This window comes from Pseudochaenichthys georgianus, chromosome 18 (genome assembly GCF_902827115.2).
Source record: "Pseudochaenichthys georgianus chromosome 18, fPseGeo1.2, whole genome shotgun sequence".
Lineage (NCBI taxonomy): Eukaryota > Metazoa > Chordata > Actinopteri > Perciformes > Channichthyidae > Pseudochaenichthys > Pseudochaenichthys georgianus.
Window position 1 is genome coordinate 19,540,597 of NC_047520.1, and position 14,726 is coordinate 19,555,322.

At 49.7% G+C, this 14,726-nt stretch overlaps 2 protein-coding genes across 2 annotated transcripts; one reads left to right on the forward strand and one right to left on the reverse strand.

Moving 5' to 3' along the window:
- Positions 1–1,581: 1,581 nt before the first annotated feature.
- Positions 1,582–5,883, forward strand: LOC117463533 (butyrophilin subfamily 2 member A2-like). Its single transcript, XM_034105797.1, has 10 exons — positions 1,582–1,842; positions 2,099–2,187; positions 2,316–2,372; positions 3,210–3,569; positions 3,637–3,906; positions 4,114–4,209; positions 4,288–4,314; positions 4,471–4,494; positions 4,565–4,609; positions 5,012–5,883. The coding sequence occupies exons 2-10, from the start codon at positions 2,184–2,186 to the stop codon at positions 5,596–5,598; spliced, it is 1,470 nt and encodes a 489-aa protein (XP_033961688.1). The 5' UTR covers positions 1,582–1,842; positions 2,099–2,183; the 3' UTR covers positions 5,599–5,883.
- Positions 5,884–11,737: 5,854 nt separating this feature from the next.
- Positions 11,738–13,669, reverse strand: LOC117463509 (uncharacterized). The gene is made up of 5 exons (XM_034105770.1): positions 13,535–13,669; positions 12,696–12,805; positions 12,505–12,589; positions 12,226–12,421; positions 11,738–12,109 (listed from the first exon to the last, which is right to left on the reverse strand). Exons 1-5 carry the CDS (start codon positions 13,621–13,623, stop codon positions 11,738–11,740), a joined length of 852 nt encoding a protein of 283 aa, XP_033961661.1. The 5' UTR covers positions 13,624–13,669.
- Positions 13,670–14,726: the final 1,057 nt, after the last annotated feature.

Below are 14,726 nucleotides of genomic sequence, written 5' to 3' on the forward strand. Positions count from 1 at the left end.
ATACTTTTATTCTCATTCTGAAAGAAACAGGTGCAATTTGCTAACGTGACGGCCGTCTTTGTGATGGTGACGCGTATTGTGCGAGACCAAGAGATCTGTAGTTCACTCAGCGGTTTCACACAAAAAAATGTGTAACTTCACAGTTTTACGACACATTTTCATTTTTTTGACTTGCAAAATATTCTTTTAAATTGACAAACATCATATGTGTCATTCGTGGCACAATTCAAACGGGATCAAAAGATAACCTTTCTCTCTCCATTGACTTCAATGTATAATTTTACGCTTCCGGGGTCCCATGGAGGCTCCCGGAAAGGGAGGGACTTCGCCTCTCTATAGGGGCGGATCCTATAGTGAACGACGGGAGCCGGCTCTCGCCCGCGAACGAGACGTTTTTTGTTTTGTTTTTGCGGAGGGCTCTAGATCAGCATGAAGGCACATTATGCAATGTGCAATGTGGACATTATCCCGCTTATTACACATGGCCACATTCTCAACAAAGTAACGACATGACTCCCAATAATAATTGAAATGCTTTTATGGATTTAGAAAAAGATTTTATTGATTTAAAAAATAGTTTTATGTATTGATTTAAATTGACATGCATCCGCTAAGAAAAGTAGTCCGTTGTTACTGTTTGAACTAACGTAACAACGGCAGGAACAGCTTCTATAGTGTTTTTGAGGAGCTTTTTGATTACAGATTTGAAAACATCGTTGCTTGCTTTAAAAGTAGCACAATTCATTATGTCAAACCTTGGAAAGTATCTAGATATCCCTGCCCTAATGCGAAAAGTAACTGGCAACTGAATATGTGTCGCCGTTTGATGTCTATGTCTGGACCGCTGCGTAAAAAGGAGGGTTTCTGCCCCATTACTTCTCTTCTTACTTCTATAAGAATAAAACACGGAGGACGGAGATCTCTTTTTGTCCCCCTTTTCTCCCTGCTGCAGCCTAGCAGCTGATCTCAAAGCACGCTCCCCTCTCCTGCAGGGAGAAAAACTATATTTATATACTTTATATAGGTTGATACAGTAGCCATTTTTTTAAAATAGTTTTTATAGGTGTTGCTATCTGTTTTGTGTAGCGTGGTTCTACAAGCAAGTCAATGCATTCATTGGGTGGTATCAGAGAGTTACACGGGTCTGTAAATGCAATGAAAACAATTGGCCACAGCAAATAATTTATATTAAACATGTAATTTTTACTTTTGAATACTTCAGTACAAAGGATGTATTGAATACTTTAAGTGATATATGTGTACACATATACATCATTCATTAGTCAAAACAGGGCTACATTTGATTTAATTAAAAGGTATAATATGTGGTAAACTGAAGAGCCCTTTGGGCGCCGAAAGAGCCGGCTCTTCTTGGTGAGCCGAGCCAAATGATCCGGCTCACCAAGAAGAGCCGGAATTCCCATCACTAGAACGAATGAATTCTTCTGCGAGGATTTATAAAAGCAGCTGGAATCCCTTAAATTGCATTACTGCCACCTACAGTATGTATTTCTGCTGAGTGTCATTATTCTATTGGATAAAAAAAGTTAGGAAATGCCCCTATACGATCCGCCTCCTTGCTGCGGTCTGCAGCCAGACCCATCTCCCCTGAGTACTCGTTTGGCTGCAGAGAGAGACCAATGTAATGTGTCCAGCTTGGACACGTATTGGCTTTTTTTGATCAAAATGTGATTGTAGTTCGTTGTCAACCTTACCACGGAACTTAGGATACGTAATTTGTGTTATTGATCCGTGAAATCCAAAACTTTACTGAACAAGGTGCGGTCAGTAAGGGTGGCCGGAAGTAGCGCGGCGGTGTGATCTGTGCAAGGTGTTCTCCAGGTATTCACATTCATACACTTTGCTCTGTATTCACTGAATATATGTTCTGTGATCGTGTTTTCATATTAAAGTGAATCCTCCAATGAGCATTTCTGGGAGTGATGTGTTGCCTACTGTTTGAAATGTGAATATGTTCCCTGACGAAATTGAAAGTGAAAGTAAGAGAGGGGCAAAACGTGGGGACAAATCACGGCGAAACTGACTTCAATCTCTATCTCTTTGTCTTGTCTCTAATCAATTTTTTTGATCTCTGCAGCTTATGTAACTCTGTATTCTTCTCTGCGGTCTTCACGGACTACAGTTTGCGCGGTTTGACGGGTCTTTGTCTCCGAAGCAGCACGATGGGTAGGTTCAATGAGCGAGAGCAGAACATAATATATAATAATAATATAATATATAATTATTCTTATTATCATGAGCAAGTCTGTTCTGTTATGTAAATGTGTAAAAAGTGATGGGTTTGTGTTTCACAGGTGCTCTGATGCTGATGGTTTTAGCGGTGTGTGTGTTCTGCTGCCGAGCTGCTCCTGGTACGTTTGTATGAAGTAGTAGCATGAGGTGTCGAAGTACTCAGATCTTGTACTTAAGTAAAAGTAGAAGTACTCTGTTACAAGTAAAAGTCCTGCATTCAAAATGTTACTGAAGTAAAAGTACACAAGAACATCAAAATATACTTATAGTAGTACCAAAAGTGAAAGTATTAACTTTGCAGATCAGCCCATTTCAGAATAATAAATATCAGGTTTTGATTATAATTATTTATGCTTTAATGTGTATGTAATGGTGCAGCTAATTTGAATTTATATGCTGCATGGCAGCTTGTGATTTCACTTGTAACTAAAGTCTGAAGTGTTGATATATTTCACAACATGATTACAAATCTGTGAAGTAACTTGCGGTATTAAATAAATGTACTGGGGTCAAAGTACACTATTTACCTCTGAATAGTGGTGTGGGAGTAAAAAGTGGCAACACATTTAAAATACTTCAAAAGTAAAGTAAAAGTCCCTCAAAATGTAGGCCTACTTGCATTACTTTACATAACTGGAAGTAGCTAAGTAGCCTACTAGCTTAGAGTATTTATATTTCCTCCAAATATTGAACATATTTAGCACTACCTTTTTTTTAGTTTCTCTAGTGATATGAAATATAAATAAGTTGGGGGAATCTTAGGTGAGATTTTATGGATTTCTACGGGGGATTCCACAGTTTGCACAGGTTTATAAAGCTATAAGTGATGCACACAACAATATCGTATATTCTGCAGTATGTGTTGATGGTTAACATGTTGAAAGCAGGTGTTATGGTGTTAAATGGTGTTAGTCAAACATGTGATGAACCTGTGTGCTGTGTTTCCTATGTGTCAGTGTCCAACAGCCTGCAGGTGGGGGGGTCTCCGGTCTCGGTGCAGCTTGGACACACAGCCACCCTCCCCTGTTGGCTCTCCCCCCCCCAGAGTGCCGAGCAGCTGGAGGTGCGCTGGTTCCTCCCGGGAGGAGGCTTCGACTCCCCGGTGCTGCTGTACCAGCGGGCCCATCTGGAGCACGGCTCGCAGTACGCCGGCAGGGTGTCACTCGGCCTGAAGGACGCAACGTCCAGCGGGCTGCGGGAGGGGGACGTGAGCCTGAAGCTAGCAAACGCCACGCTGCAGGACGCAGGAGACTACAGCTGCTACGTCAGCAGCGACAAGGAGTACGACAGAGCCACCGTCAGCCTGGTGGTGACAGGTGAGTGAGGGCAGGTGGAGGAGACAGCAGAGCCTGCAGACCTCTAATCCTCTGCTCTTCCTCCTATAGTCACCGGGACCCCCCCCTCTGCTGTCCGCAGTGTGGATAACGGGCGTTCAGGTGAACCTGAGCTGTGAGTCCGAGGGTTGGTATCCCCGCCCAAGCCTGCGCTGGGCCGACCCCCTGAAGCCCCTCACCCCGCAGAGCCTGCAGTACAGCACCGCCCCCTCCGGCCTGGTGTCGGTGCACAGCTGGATCCTGCTGCCCGCCTCCACCCGGGTGTCCTGCTGGGTGGAGGAGCAGGAAGTCCGGCTGAAGCTGCAGGAGCCCCCTCAGGGTGAGAACAAGGGGGTCTCTAGGGGGGTTCAATGAATGCAGCAGAAAAATGCACAGGGAGGGATATTACAGGAGGTCAAATTTGAATGCAATACTCACATTTGCATTTTCACCTGCTCATATGACCATATACAATTTAAACTTCACAGACAGGTTTTTAATATCTGCAGAACAATATTTAAATCCCAGTACATCTCCTGTGTTACAGGGTCGGAGGGGGGGGGAGCCGCAGGGTGGGCAGCATTCGGTCTCCTCCTCTCCGCAGTGTTGCTGGCAGCTGCATTTCTGCTCTATAGAAAAAGAGGTACCTCTTTATTTCTAACGCATCATTGTTATGTTATATATAATAAAAATGATATGCTGAAAATGATCTGTGTTTCAGGAAAGAAAGCCAAATTGCCCGTTGAGGGTAAGAAGCATTGAACACATTATTATTAATTTTCATTTCACTTACACACCACTTTGGTGTGTTCATGAAATGTTAATTAAATTAAATGTAGTGTTGTTTGGTTGTATCTTTGAGTATGTGCCACAGATTGACACTTGTTTGTGCTTTATTCCCCAGAGAATCAGAAACTTCTACCAAAAGGTATGAATAAATTACAACAGACAAAAAGATATTATTCGGCTGTATTGATGACAATGATATTGTGTTACAGGCAAGATCGAGCCAACACAGATATCAACAGCCCGACAGAGCTACGGTAAGGACTCCACAATGTATTAATGTTATATTATTATATATAATAATAATAATCTCTGTGCTTACCCTCTGTGCTTTAAAATCATTTAACAAAAGTCCTGATCATAACTGATATGATCCTCCACCTTTAAACCCTTTAAATGGTTTGATTAAATAATGCCACACTTAATTTCTGAAACTAGAGCCCAGTCTGTTGTGATTGGTTAGCTGGGGCGGTTCTGTTGTGATTAATCAACCGCATAGAGATGTCCCTCCCCTTAGATGCCCCTTAAATTGTACATGCACAACACCTATAGAACAACCTACAGGAGGAGGAACACCACCAAGAGAATAATAGGGCCTCTTTAATACAACAATTAGGAACACACCGAGTCACACTGACGCTGCTTTCCATTTCCCACAGTTAATGTGAAACCAGAACATAATGGAAATGAGTACCTCACAATTGTGCAAAATAAAATCAGAGACCAGCAGATTAATTTCCCCGATGGAGATCAGGTGACCTTTCTCACCGCCATCACCGGGACACCCTCCCTCTCCTCTGGACGGCACTACTGGGAGGTGTCTCTGGGGAATTCAACGACGGGGCTGAAGAAGTTCTGGTGGGTGGGAGTGACTACAGCCTCCATCCGGGCAGACTCGCACCTCACTCCATCCTCCTCCAACGGGTTCTGGTTCCTATCCTCCTCCCCCACCAGCCTACAGCTTAGCACAGAGTCTTCGGTGGCACTGCTGCCCCTCCCCGGGCCGCAGACCCTCGGGGTGTTTCTGGACTTTGACCGGGGGGAGCTCTCCTTCTATAACGTGGAGAAAGAGAGCCTCATCTGCAGCCTCACTGCAGCTTTCACCGTGCCGCTGTTCCCCCTGTTCAACCCCGGGAAGGGCGACAGGGCACCCATGGAGTTATTACAGAGGAAGGTGGAGGCTGAGCAGGGGGGGGGCAACACTGAGTCTAAGGCGGTCTGTGAAACTGAAGCCGGATCCGGTTAGGGAGTGTGGTGAGGTGCTGCAGTCAGAGCGGAACTACATTTTCATGTTTTGATTAATAATAATGAAGAATATTGTGCTTTTGTTTGAACTGTAGTAAGTAGAAAATAAGCAGCTTAAAGAGAAACTGACATTTTGGGAACTACATTCCTCTTCAGCGAACATGTTGTTCAATTAACACTCCATAGTTCGGTCCATCCTCTGCATGTACCCGCTGATAAGATAAGATAGTACTTTATTTATCCCCTTTTAATATTTGTGTGAATAAACTCAGTCTGCATGTGTTCATTCCAGTTCTCTGTTTCACTCTTTAAAAAAAAAACAACATGTCATAATGTGGTACACTTTAATAAGTGGAGGTAGTATTTACAGTATGTACACCATCAACACACACTGCTCTGCCGTCACTAATACTCTTCATATGAAGTATTTACACTATGGGTCAAATCATCTGAAATATAGATGAAACTCTGATATGCAGTAAACACAGGTCAGCGGGCATCCGTACAGAATGCATCACAGGTGCATCATGGTCCAACAACACTGGGCAATAAAACAATGTCAGTCAATATAAAAACAACATTTACACGTGGACACACACACAGTCTATGCAGTGTGTGAGCTGATGCACGGAGAGCTGCACCAATGATCTCTCCATTGTTTTTGTCTCCTTATAATAAATCCTCCATTAGAATGTGGACTTCTAAAGCCTCTGGAGTGGAGTGCCCCAGCTGGGCGTAACTCTACGTCCCAGTAGAACCGAAAAGTTAAGACCAAACTAAAGTTATGACTAGTGCACCACTTAGACTGAAGCCCTGTATGCGATGCGCCCGGGTGTAACTTTTACGCCTAGTATGGAGCAGGCGTAAATCGGAAAGACAGACTAGTATCCATAGTAACGTAAAACAGGCAAGAAGGATATTAACGATGGCGGTGCGTCTTGTTTACAGGTTTAACAATCTCCCCAACCTTGCAGGTGCTGATCGTGCTCAGGCTGCTTTGAATGGAGAAGTTCGAGTGTTAAATTATGTAGACGTGTGTTGCTTGGCAACAATTACTGTTTCGCGTGTATTGACGTGGACACGCATCTTAAGGCGAGGCGCAGCTACGACCGTGACTAGTCAGGCCTGGTGCACTCGGTGTAAATTCAAATAAGTCAGACGTAGCTAAGCCGGACGTTAAGAGTTAAGACCTACTTTTTTACGCCCAGCTGTTGCACTCCACTCCTGGAGTTACTGGAAATGTGTCAAAAAGTATCCTGCGCTGCCCCCACTGGAATATAACAATATAACAATAATATTAATGTAGCCGCATCTTTTTTTGAACTGGCCGACAGGTGCAAACGCCCAACAACGTCCCGAAACATGGACAATAGGAGAAACACTGCAAATCAAAAAAGACAAATGTGCCAAAACACATGCAAATGAAGAAACAACAATGTGCATGTGCTTTGGAACATTAGTGTTTATTATGTTTATATCTTTCTGAAGCGGCAGTGTGTTTCCCGTGATGGAAGTGTTCTGAGCCGCTGTAGCGCGTTTGCCTCCGTAGACCCCGTGCGTGCACAGATCTGCACCATCAACACACATGCAACAATAAACTCCTGCAGCACGAGGACGATGGTTGAGAGTTTTGAACAAATGATGAAGGAAGCTCCAAAAGGTTTTTGGTCCGAGCTCCTCGACCTGCTGCTGCTGCTGCACCGTCCCACACCGTGTGAAGTCAGCGGGACGACAACAAAAATAATCTCTAAGACGCATTCACTGGACTCATATTCACAGGTTACACCGATCTGATCCATCACTGAGACCCCCAACAGGAAGTCCTCCCTCTGCTGGTCTGTACATGAGGGTGGGGGTCAGTGTCTCCTCCACCCTGTCTCTGCTGGTCTGTACATGTGGGTGGGGTTCAGTGTCTCCTCCCCCTCCCTCTGCTGGTCTGTACATGAGGGTGGGGTTCAGTGTCTCCTCCCCCTCCCTCTGCTGGTCCGAACATGAGGGTGGGGTTCAGTGTCTCCTCCCCCTCCCTCTGCTGGTCCGAACATGAGGGTGGGGTTCAGTGTCTCCTCCCCCTCCCTCTGCTGGTCTGTACATGAGGGTGGGGTTCAGTGTCTCCTCCCCCTCCCTCTGCTGGTCCGAACATGAGGGTGGGGTTCAGTGTCTCCTCCCCCTCCCTCTGCTGGTCTGAACATGAGGGTGGGATTCAGTGTCTCCTCCCCCCTCTCTCGACTGGTCTGTACATGGGGGTGGAGGTTTCAGAGGCCGGCGCTCTCCCTCCGCCCCTGCTTCTTCAGCAGCTGGATGCGGTTGTGGACGTAGAACTTGATGGACCTCCAGTCGCGCTGGTTGCTGACCAGCAGGGGGCAGAGCTCCAGGCAGCGCTCGCAGTCCGCCTTGGCCGGGACCCGCAGCTCCATCAGGTTCCTCTTCAGGTGCGTCTCCACCGCCACACGCTCTGCCTCCGACCACGGCCGCTTCAGCACCCCACGCTTTCCTGGGACAGGTGGAGCAGAGTGAGAGGTGGACATAGGGAGAGGTGGAGCAGAGGAAACAGGTGGAGCAGAGGGAGAGGTAGACAGAGGGAGAGGAAACAGGTGGAGCAGAGTGAGAAGAAACAGGTGGAGCAGATTGAGAGGTGGACATAGGGAGAGGTGGAGCAGAGGAAACAGGTGGAGCAGAGGGAGAGGGAGAGGTAGACAGAGGGAGAGGAAACAGGTGGAGCAGAGTGACAGGAAACAGGTGGAGCAGAGGGAGAGGGAGAGGTAGACAGAGGAAGAGGAAACAGGTAGAGCAGAGTGACAGGAAACAGGTGGAGCAGAGGGAGAGGGAGAGGTAGACAGAGGAAGAGGAAACAGGTAGAGCAGAGTGACAGGAAACAGGTAGAGCAGAGTGACAGGAAACAGGTAGAGCAGAGTGACAGGAAACAGGTAGAGCAGAGTGACAGGAAACAGGTAGAGCAGAGTGACAGGAAACAGGTAGAGCAGATTGAGAGGAAACAGGTAGAGCAGAGTGACAGGAAACAGGTAGAGCAGGTGTAGAAGTAGTCACAAGCATACCTGATTTTGGTGGAGTACATCTTTTCTTGTGGCTGCTGGCTATAGAGGGGCTGACGGAGGGGGGTGGTGCTTTCTTTTTTCGGGGTCTACCCGGTCCTTTCCTCTTTACCATGACGACCTCCACCTTCTCCTCCTCCTTTTCCTCTTCCACCTCTGAATCTGAGAAGGAGTCTGCAGAGTTTCCTGACATCACTGCAAGAGGATCAGAACAGAGGACAGCTGAAGAAGGAGGGACTTTACAGGTGGAGGAGACAGATGACAGAGACACAGAGACAGGTGGAGCAGAGAGATGGAGGACACGGGTGGAGCAGACAAATTATGAAGAGAGGTAGAGGAGACAGAGACAGGTGGAGCAGACATAATGAGGAGACAGGTGGAGCAGACAGATGACAGAGACATGTGGAGGAGACACAGAGACATAGACAGATGGAGGAGACAAATGACGGAGACATGTGGAGGAGACACAGACACATGGACAGATGGAGCAGACAGATGGAGGAGACAGGTGGAGGAGACAAATGACGGAGACATGTGGAGGAGACACAGACACATGGACAGATGGAGGAGACAAATGACGGAGACATGTGGAGGAGACACAGACACATGGACAGATGGAGCAGACAGATGGAGGAGACAGGTGGAGGAGACAAATGACGGAGACATGTGGAGGAGACACAGACACATGGACAGATGGAGGAGACAGGTGGAGGAGACAAATGACGGAGACATGTGGAGGAGACACAGACACATAGACAGGTGGAGCAGACAGATGACGGAGACATGTGGAGGAGACACAGACACATAGACAGGTGGAGCAGACAGATGGAGGAGACAGGTGGAGGAGACAAATGACGGAGACATGTGGAGGAGACACAGACACGTGGACAGATGGAGCAGACAGATGGAGGAGACAAATGACGGAGACATGTGGAGGAGACACAGACACGTGGACAGATGGAGCAGACAGATGGAGGAGACAAATGACGGAGACATGTGGAGGAGACACAGACACATAGACAGGTGGAGCAGACAGATGACGGAGACATGTGGAGGAGACACAGACACATAGACAGATGGAGGAGACAAATGACGGAGACATGTGGAGGAGACACAGACACATAGACAGGTGGAGCAGACAGATGGAGCAGACAGATGGAGCAGACAAATGACGGAGACATGTGGAGGAGACACAGACACATAGACAGGTGGAGCAGACAGGTGGAGGAGACAGGTGGAGGAGACAAATGACGGAGACATGTGGAGGAGACACAGACACATAGACAGGTGGAGCAGACAGGTGGAGGAGACAAATGACGGAGACATGTGGAGGAGACACAGACACATAGAGAGGTGGAGCAGACAGATGGAGGAGACAAATGATGGAGACAGGTGGAGAAGACGGGTGGAGGAGACAGATGGAGGAGACAAATGACGGAGACATGTGGAGGAGACACAGACACATAGACAGATGGAGCAGACAAATGACGGAGACATGTGGAGGAGACACAGACACATAGACAGGTGGAGCAGACAGATGGAGGAGACAAATGATGGAGACAGGTGGAGAAGACGGGTGGAGGAGACGGAGACCCTCACCATCCAGCTCCAGGCAGATGTGCTGCAGGCTCATCCCACGGAACAGTACCCCCTCCTTCTCTCCATACAGCACCACCCGGCCCACACGGCCCATTAGGGTGGGGTCCTGGAGGAGGGTGGAGCAGTTCTGGGTGACGTGGTACTCCCGCTCCAGGAACTCCTCCAGCCGCTTGACGCCCCCCCCCTCGCCCTCCTCCAGCAGCAACAGCTGGGTGAGGATGGCCACCTGCCGCCTCACCCGCGCCCCTGTCAGCGCCCCGGGGTTCTTGGCCCCGCTGGACCGGGCCAGGTTCCTCAGCAGGTCGGTGCCCCGCAGTGGGGTGGCGGGGGAGTGGTACGGCCGGGAGAAGACATAGGGGCTGTCGGGGTCCACCCCCACCCCCGGGCTGGTCTGCAGCAGTAGGTCCAGGCAGGACTCGCAGTGGGGCGGCAGGATCAGCGGCTGCAGGCGCCCGCGCTTCCCCAGGACCCCCGCCCGCGGCAGCTGGCACAGCACGAGGCGCTCAAAGGGAGACAGCAGGGCCTCCATGCCAGAGGGGGGGGTGGGGCCGGGCGGGGGGGTGGTGCGGCTGCAGTAGTCCTGCACGGTGAGCTTGGCCACCTCACACTCGCGGTGGCGGTTGTAGAGGATGAGCATCGACAGGCTGGAGTGGCAGAGGAGGCGCCAGGCCTCCGCCGAGTGGGGGGAGCGGGAGAGGGAGAGGAAGGAGGCGTGCTGCTGCCGGCGGAGGTACACCACCAGGGTGGAGAGGGAGGACAGCAGCGGGGACATTTGGTGTCTCTGCGGGCTGGAGAGGACACACACACATTAAAAGAGCAGCAGAAACACACCCAGCACACATATCAACATAGACCCCCCCTCACCTCAGGAGCGCTCCGTTCTTCTCCTCCGCCGGGTCTCCACTCAGGTCCAGGTCCTCCTCCGGGTCTACGTCGGGCTCAGGGGTCGGAGGTGGAGCCAGCTCCTCCTGACTCTTCGAGTTCTCCACCTCCACCTTCGGCTGCTCTTCATTCTTCTCCCTCTTCATCCTCCTCCCCCTCCTTGGAGCAGGCGGGGGAGGTGATGGGGTCTTGACTCGTGTTGCTGCCGGCGGGGGGGCGGGGCGCTTGGTGCCGGGCCGTGGTGTGCTGGGCGGCTTCTTGGCAGCAGCGGGCGAAGCAGAAGGAGACGGGGAGAGTGAGAGGGAGAAGGAGACGCCGCCGGGGTTGGAGCGGGTCGATGGCGATTCCCTCTCCCTGGAGAAGAGGGGGGGGGGAGGGCTTGAGGCTGCGGGCTGAGGGACGGCGAAGGAGTGTGAGGAGGAGGAAGCGGAGGAGGGATGTGGGGCTCCACTGTTGGAGCGCTGTTGGTGGGCCAACTCCATGGCGGCGCGCACCTCGGGCTGCGAGGCATGGTGCTTCTCGAGGTGGCGCGCCAGAGAGCGGTAATGGCGGCCGCAGTACGGGCAGTGCTGCCGCCGGCTCAGCGCCCCCCCTCCAGAGCTGCCGATGTTAATGTTGATGTTGTTGTTGATATTGGTGGTGGGGGGGGCCAGGGCGGGGGTCTGGGGTCTGGCAGGGGGGGGTGGCGGGCTGCGGGTGGGTGAAGGAGGAGCAGGGGGGCTCGCTCTTCTTCTTCGTCGTGACCTCCGCTGTGAGCTTTCGCTTCTTACGGCGGCGAAGCATCCGGCCCCTCATCTCCTCCATTTCCTCCTCTTCGTCGTCGTCGTCATCGTCGTCGTCTTCCTCCTCCTCGTCCTCCTCACGGTCCGAGTCGCTAGGCTCAGAGTGGGTGAGCGGGGAAGAGGAGGGGGACAGGGACCACGAGGGGGTGAGGTAATCAGATACAGAGAGGGACAGAGGGTGAGGGCCCGCCTCTTCCTCCTGCATTTCAAAATAAAAGAACGTCAAAATGTAGCTGTAGCGGCATATAAGTTATGTAGCATATATTTATACACATAAATGGCCTTTGTCACAATAAATATATAAATCTGACCCACCATGGCGTTCTCCCCCCAGTCCGTCAGGCTGTAGTCCACTGTAATCTCCTCTCCCTTGGCAATGTCTCGGATTGCTATGACAACCAGCCTCACCTGCGTCCCACAATGCACTTCTCTGATGCGGCAGTTTGGGGGGGGGTGGAAAAGGACCGGCCCCCGGACGCCACTCGCCCCCTCCTCCCCCAGCTCTGGTACACTAAAGACAGGAAGTCACATGACACAACATGCAGCATAGATAATGAAACCCATCAGACAGTAGTTTGGGGGAGGCCTGCTTACCAGAGCTGGGCGGGGTCTGGCAGGTAGTACGGGCTGCCAGGTGTGGGGAGGCGGTCCTCGGCCCCCTCTGGATACTGACCTTCACCTGGACAGAGAGATAGATCAGAGGTCGGGCTGTGTATTTATGTGCACTATATATATAGATATACAAGTATAGATATATATGTAAATAGAAATGAAAGTGCATGTACCTGGGCTGTAGCTGTGCTCTGACATGCTCTCCTCCTCCTCATCTTCTGTCACATATGCCCGGTCACACACCTTCACCGGCGTCCCCTTCCTCTTCCTCCCACACACTCGCCTGAAACAGAAACACACACACAATCAGAAATAAATCCAGCGGAGCAGAGAGAAATACCTGTGGCTTCAATCACATCTGTTCTCTACTGCTGTGGTTGCTCTTTCACATTATAACCTCTTAAAAACACAAGGAAAACTCAGATTACACTATTATTTACATCATCACATATAGACGTAGAGTATAGAAGAAAAGTAGCTCTCAGACCGGGTCAGATCACAGACTCTGGGTCAAACCACAGACCAGATCTAGACACTGGGTCAGACCATAGACTCTGGAACGAATCACAAACCGGGTCAGTGGACTATGGGTCAGATCACAGACCGGGTCGCAGACTATGGGTCAGACCACAGACCGGGTCGCAGACTATGGGTCAGACTACAGACCGGGTTAGTGGACTGTGTTTTGCTGGTTCCTGCAGGTGGCTACATGCTAAGAGTGATGCTAACCGCAGCTAGCTGTTAGCTCGGCAGCTAGCGATGGGCTTTAACTGAGCGGCTGCGGACAAAGAGCTGCAGCAGGAGAAGCTGCACCTTCACCGGGAGAGAGTCCAGACCCCGGCCCACGTTTCTCCGGTGTACCACTGAAACCATGCATGCGAAGAAAGGCTCCTAACGTCAACCAAACAACCGTGCACGCTCGGAGCAGCGCGTGCGTCTTCTGCATTTCGCTAACGACTCCCCAAATTACGGTGAAGACGCGACACCAGAGGCTGCGGCCCGTCACACTCACCCCTGCGGCGGAGGCTTGCTCCCGTCCCCGTCGCTGTCCAGGGTTGGCGGCTCCCGGTAGTCAAACGGCGACCGAACATTCTCCGCCATTAGCGCGCTTCACTCCGTCCGAGCTGCAGCGCGCATGTGCAATACATCCTCCGGGCTCAGGGAGGCAGGGGGGTGCACATACAGTGTGAGGGTGCAGGGGCAGTGTAAAGGATGGGGTACGGGTACCATGCAGTATGAGGGTGCATCTGAGACACACACACACACACACACACACACACACACACACACACACACACACACACACACACACACGTTACATCTGGTTAAATAGATGGATATTTCCATATGCTCTGTGGTTTCCATTAGTCTCACAAGGAGGTTATACAGATAAGAAGTCAATGTATAATATTCAATATATAACTGCTCCATTTAATCCCAAGAAAATATTCGAAAATGTTAGTATTTAATGAAATTACCTAATTTTGATTTACTAACCAATGTCCACAATGTTGTGTTGGAATAATCGCTACCGTTCTGAATATATTCCTTAGAAAGGCAGAGAAAAAGTATTTCGTATTTATTGTGATCAGGTCAGCAGTGCAGTGTATAAAGAAGAGAAACAGAGAAGTAGAGACAGACAGGTGGCTCAGACGGTTTAATGTTCACTGCACATCCAGGAAACAGCATCATCATCATCATCATCATCATCATCATCATCATCATCATCATCATCATCATCACTGCTGTGTCATGCAGTGAACACCACCTATTGTACTACAGTGAACTTCTAATATACATATGTCTTCAGAGAAAGAGGGTCCTACAGGTCAAACAGTGTAGCAGCATATTCAAGTATAACAGAAACGTGAGGAATCATCCGATTACACGCGTTAATAAAGCTAATAAACGTATCAAAACAAGTTATTAATGTTAATAAACATCACATGGCTGCCGGGTCACAGTATCAGTGTTTGGCTACATTCAGAGGTTAGTAGATCCAGCGTCAGATTATCAGTCCACTTAAATAAGATAAATACAACATGTACAAAATAAACCTCAGTCTAACGTCATAAAGCTTTACACAGACAGACTGCAGCTCTTTAATACTGGCTGGTGAAGCAGCGGGGAGGAGATCTGTAAGGGGAGCAGGAGTTAAAGCTGGTCAGGGAGGAGCAGGGTTAGAGGAGGTGGAGTTAAAGCTG

Coding starts and splice junctions, on each gene's coding strand:
- LOC117463533 (XM_034105797.1), top strand. Junction 4,210..4,287: donor TCTGCTCTATAGAAAAAGAG/GTACCTCTTTAT, acceptor TCTGTGTTTCAG/GAAAGAAAGCCAAATTGCCC. Junction 4,315..4,470: donor AGCCAAATTGCCCGTTGAGG/GTAAGAAGCATT, acceptor TTTATTCCCCAG/AGAATCAGAAACTTCTACCA.
- LOC117463509 (XM_034105770.1), bottom strand. CDS start 13,623: ATGGCGGAGAATGTTCGGTCGCCGTTTGACTACCGGGAGCCGCCAACC. Junction 12,806..13,534: donor AGCAAGCCTCCGCCGCAGGG/GTGAGTGTGACG, acceptor TTTCTGTTTCAG/GCGAGTGTGTGGGAGGAAGA. Junction 12,590..12,695: donor AGAGCACAGCTACAGCCCAG/GTACATGCACTT, acceptor CTCTCTGTCCAG/GTGAAGGTCAGTATCCAGAG.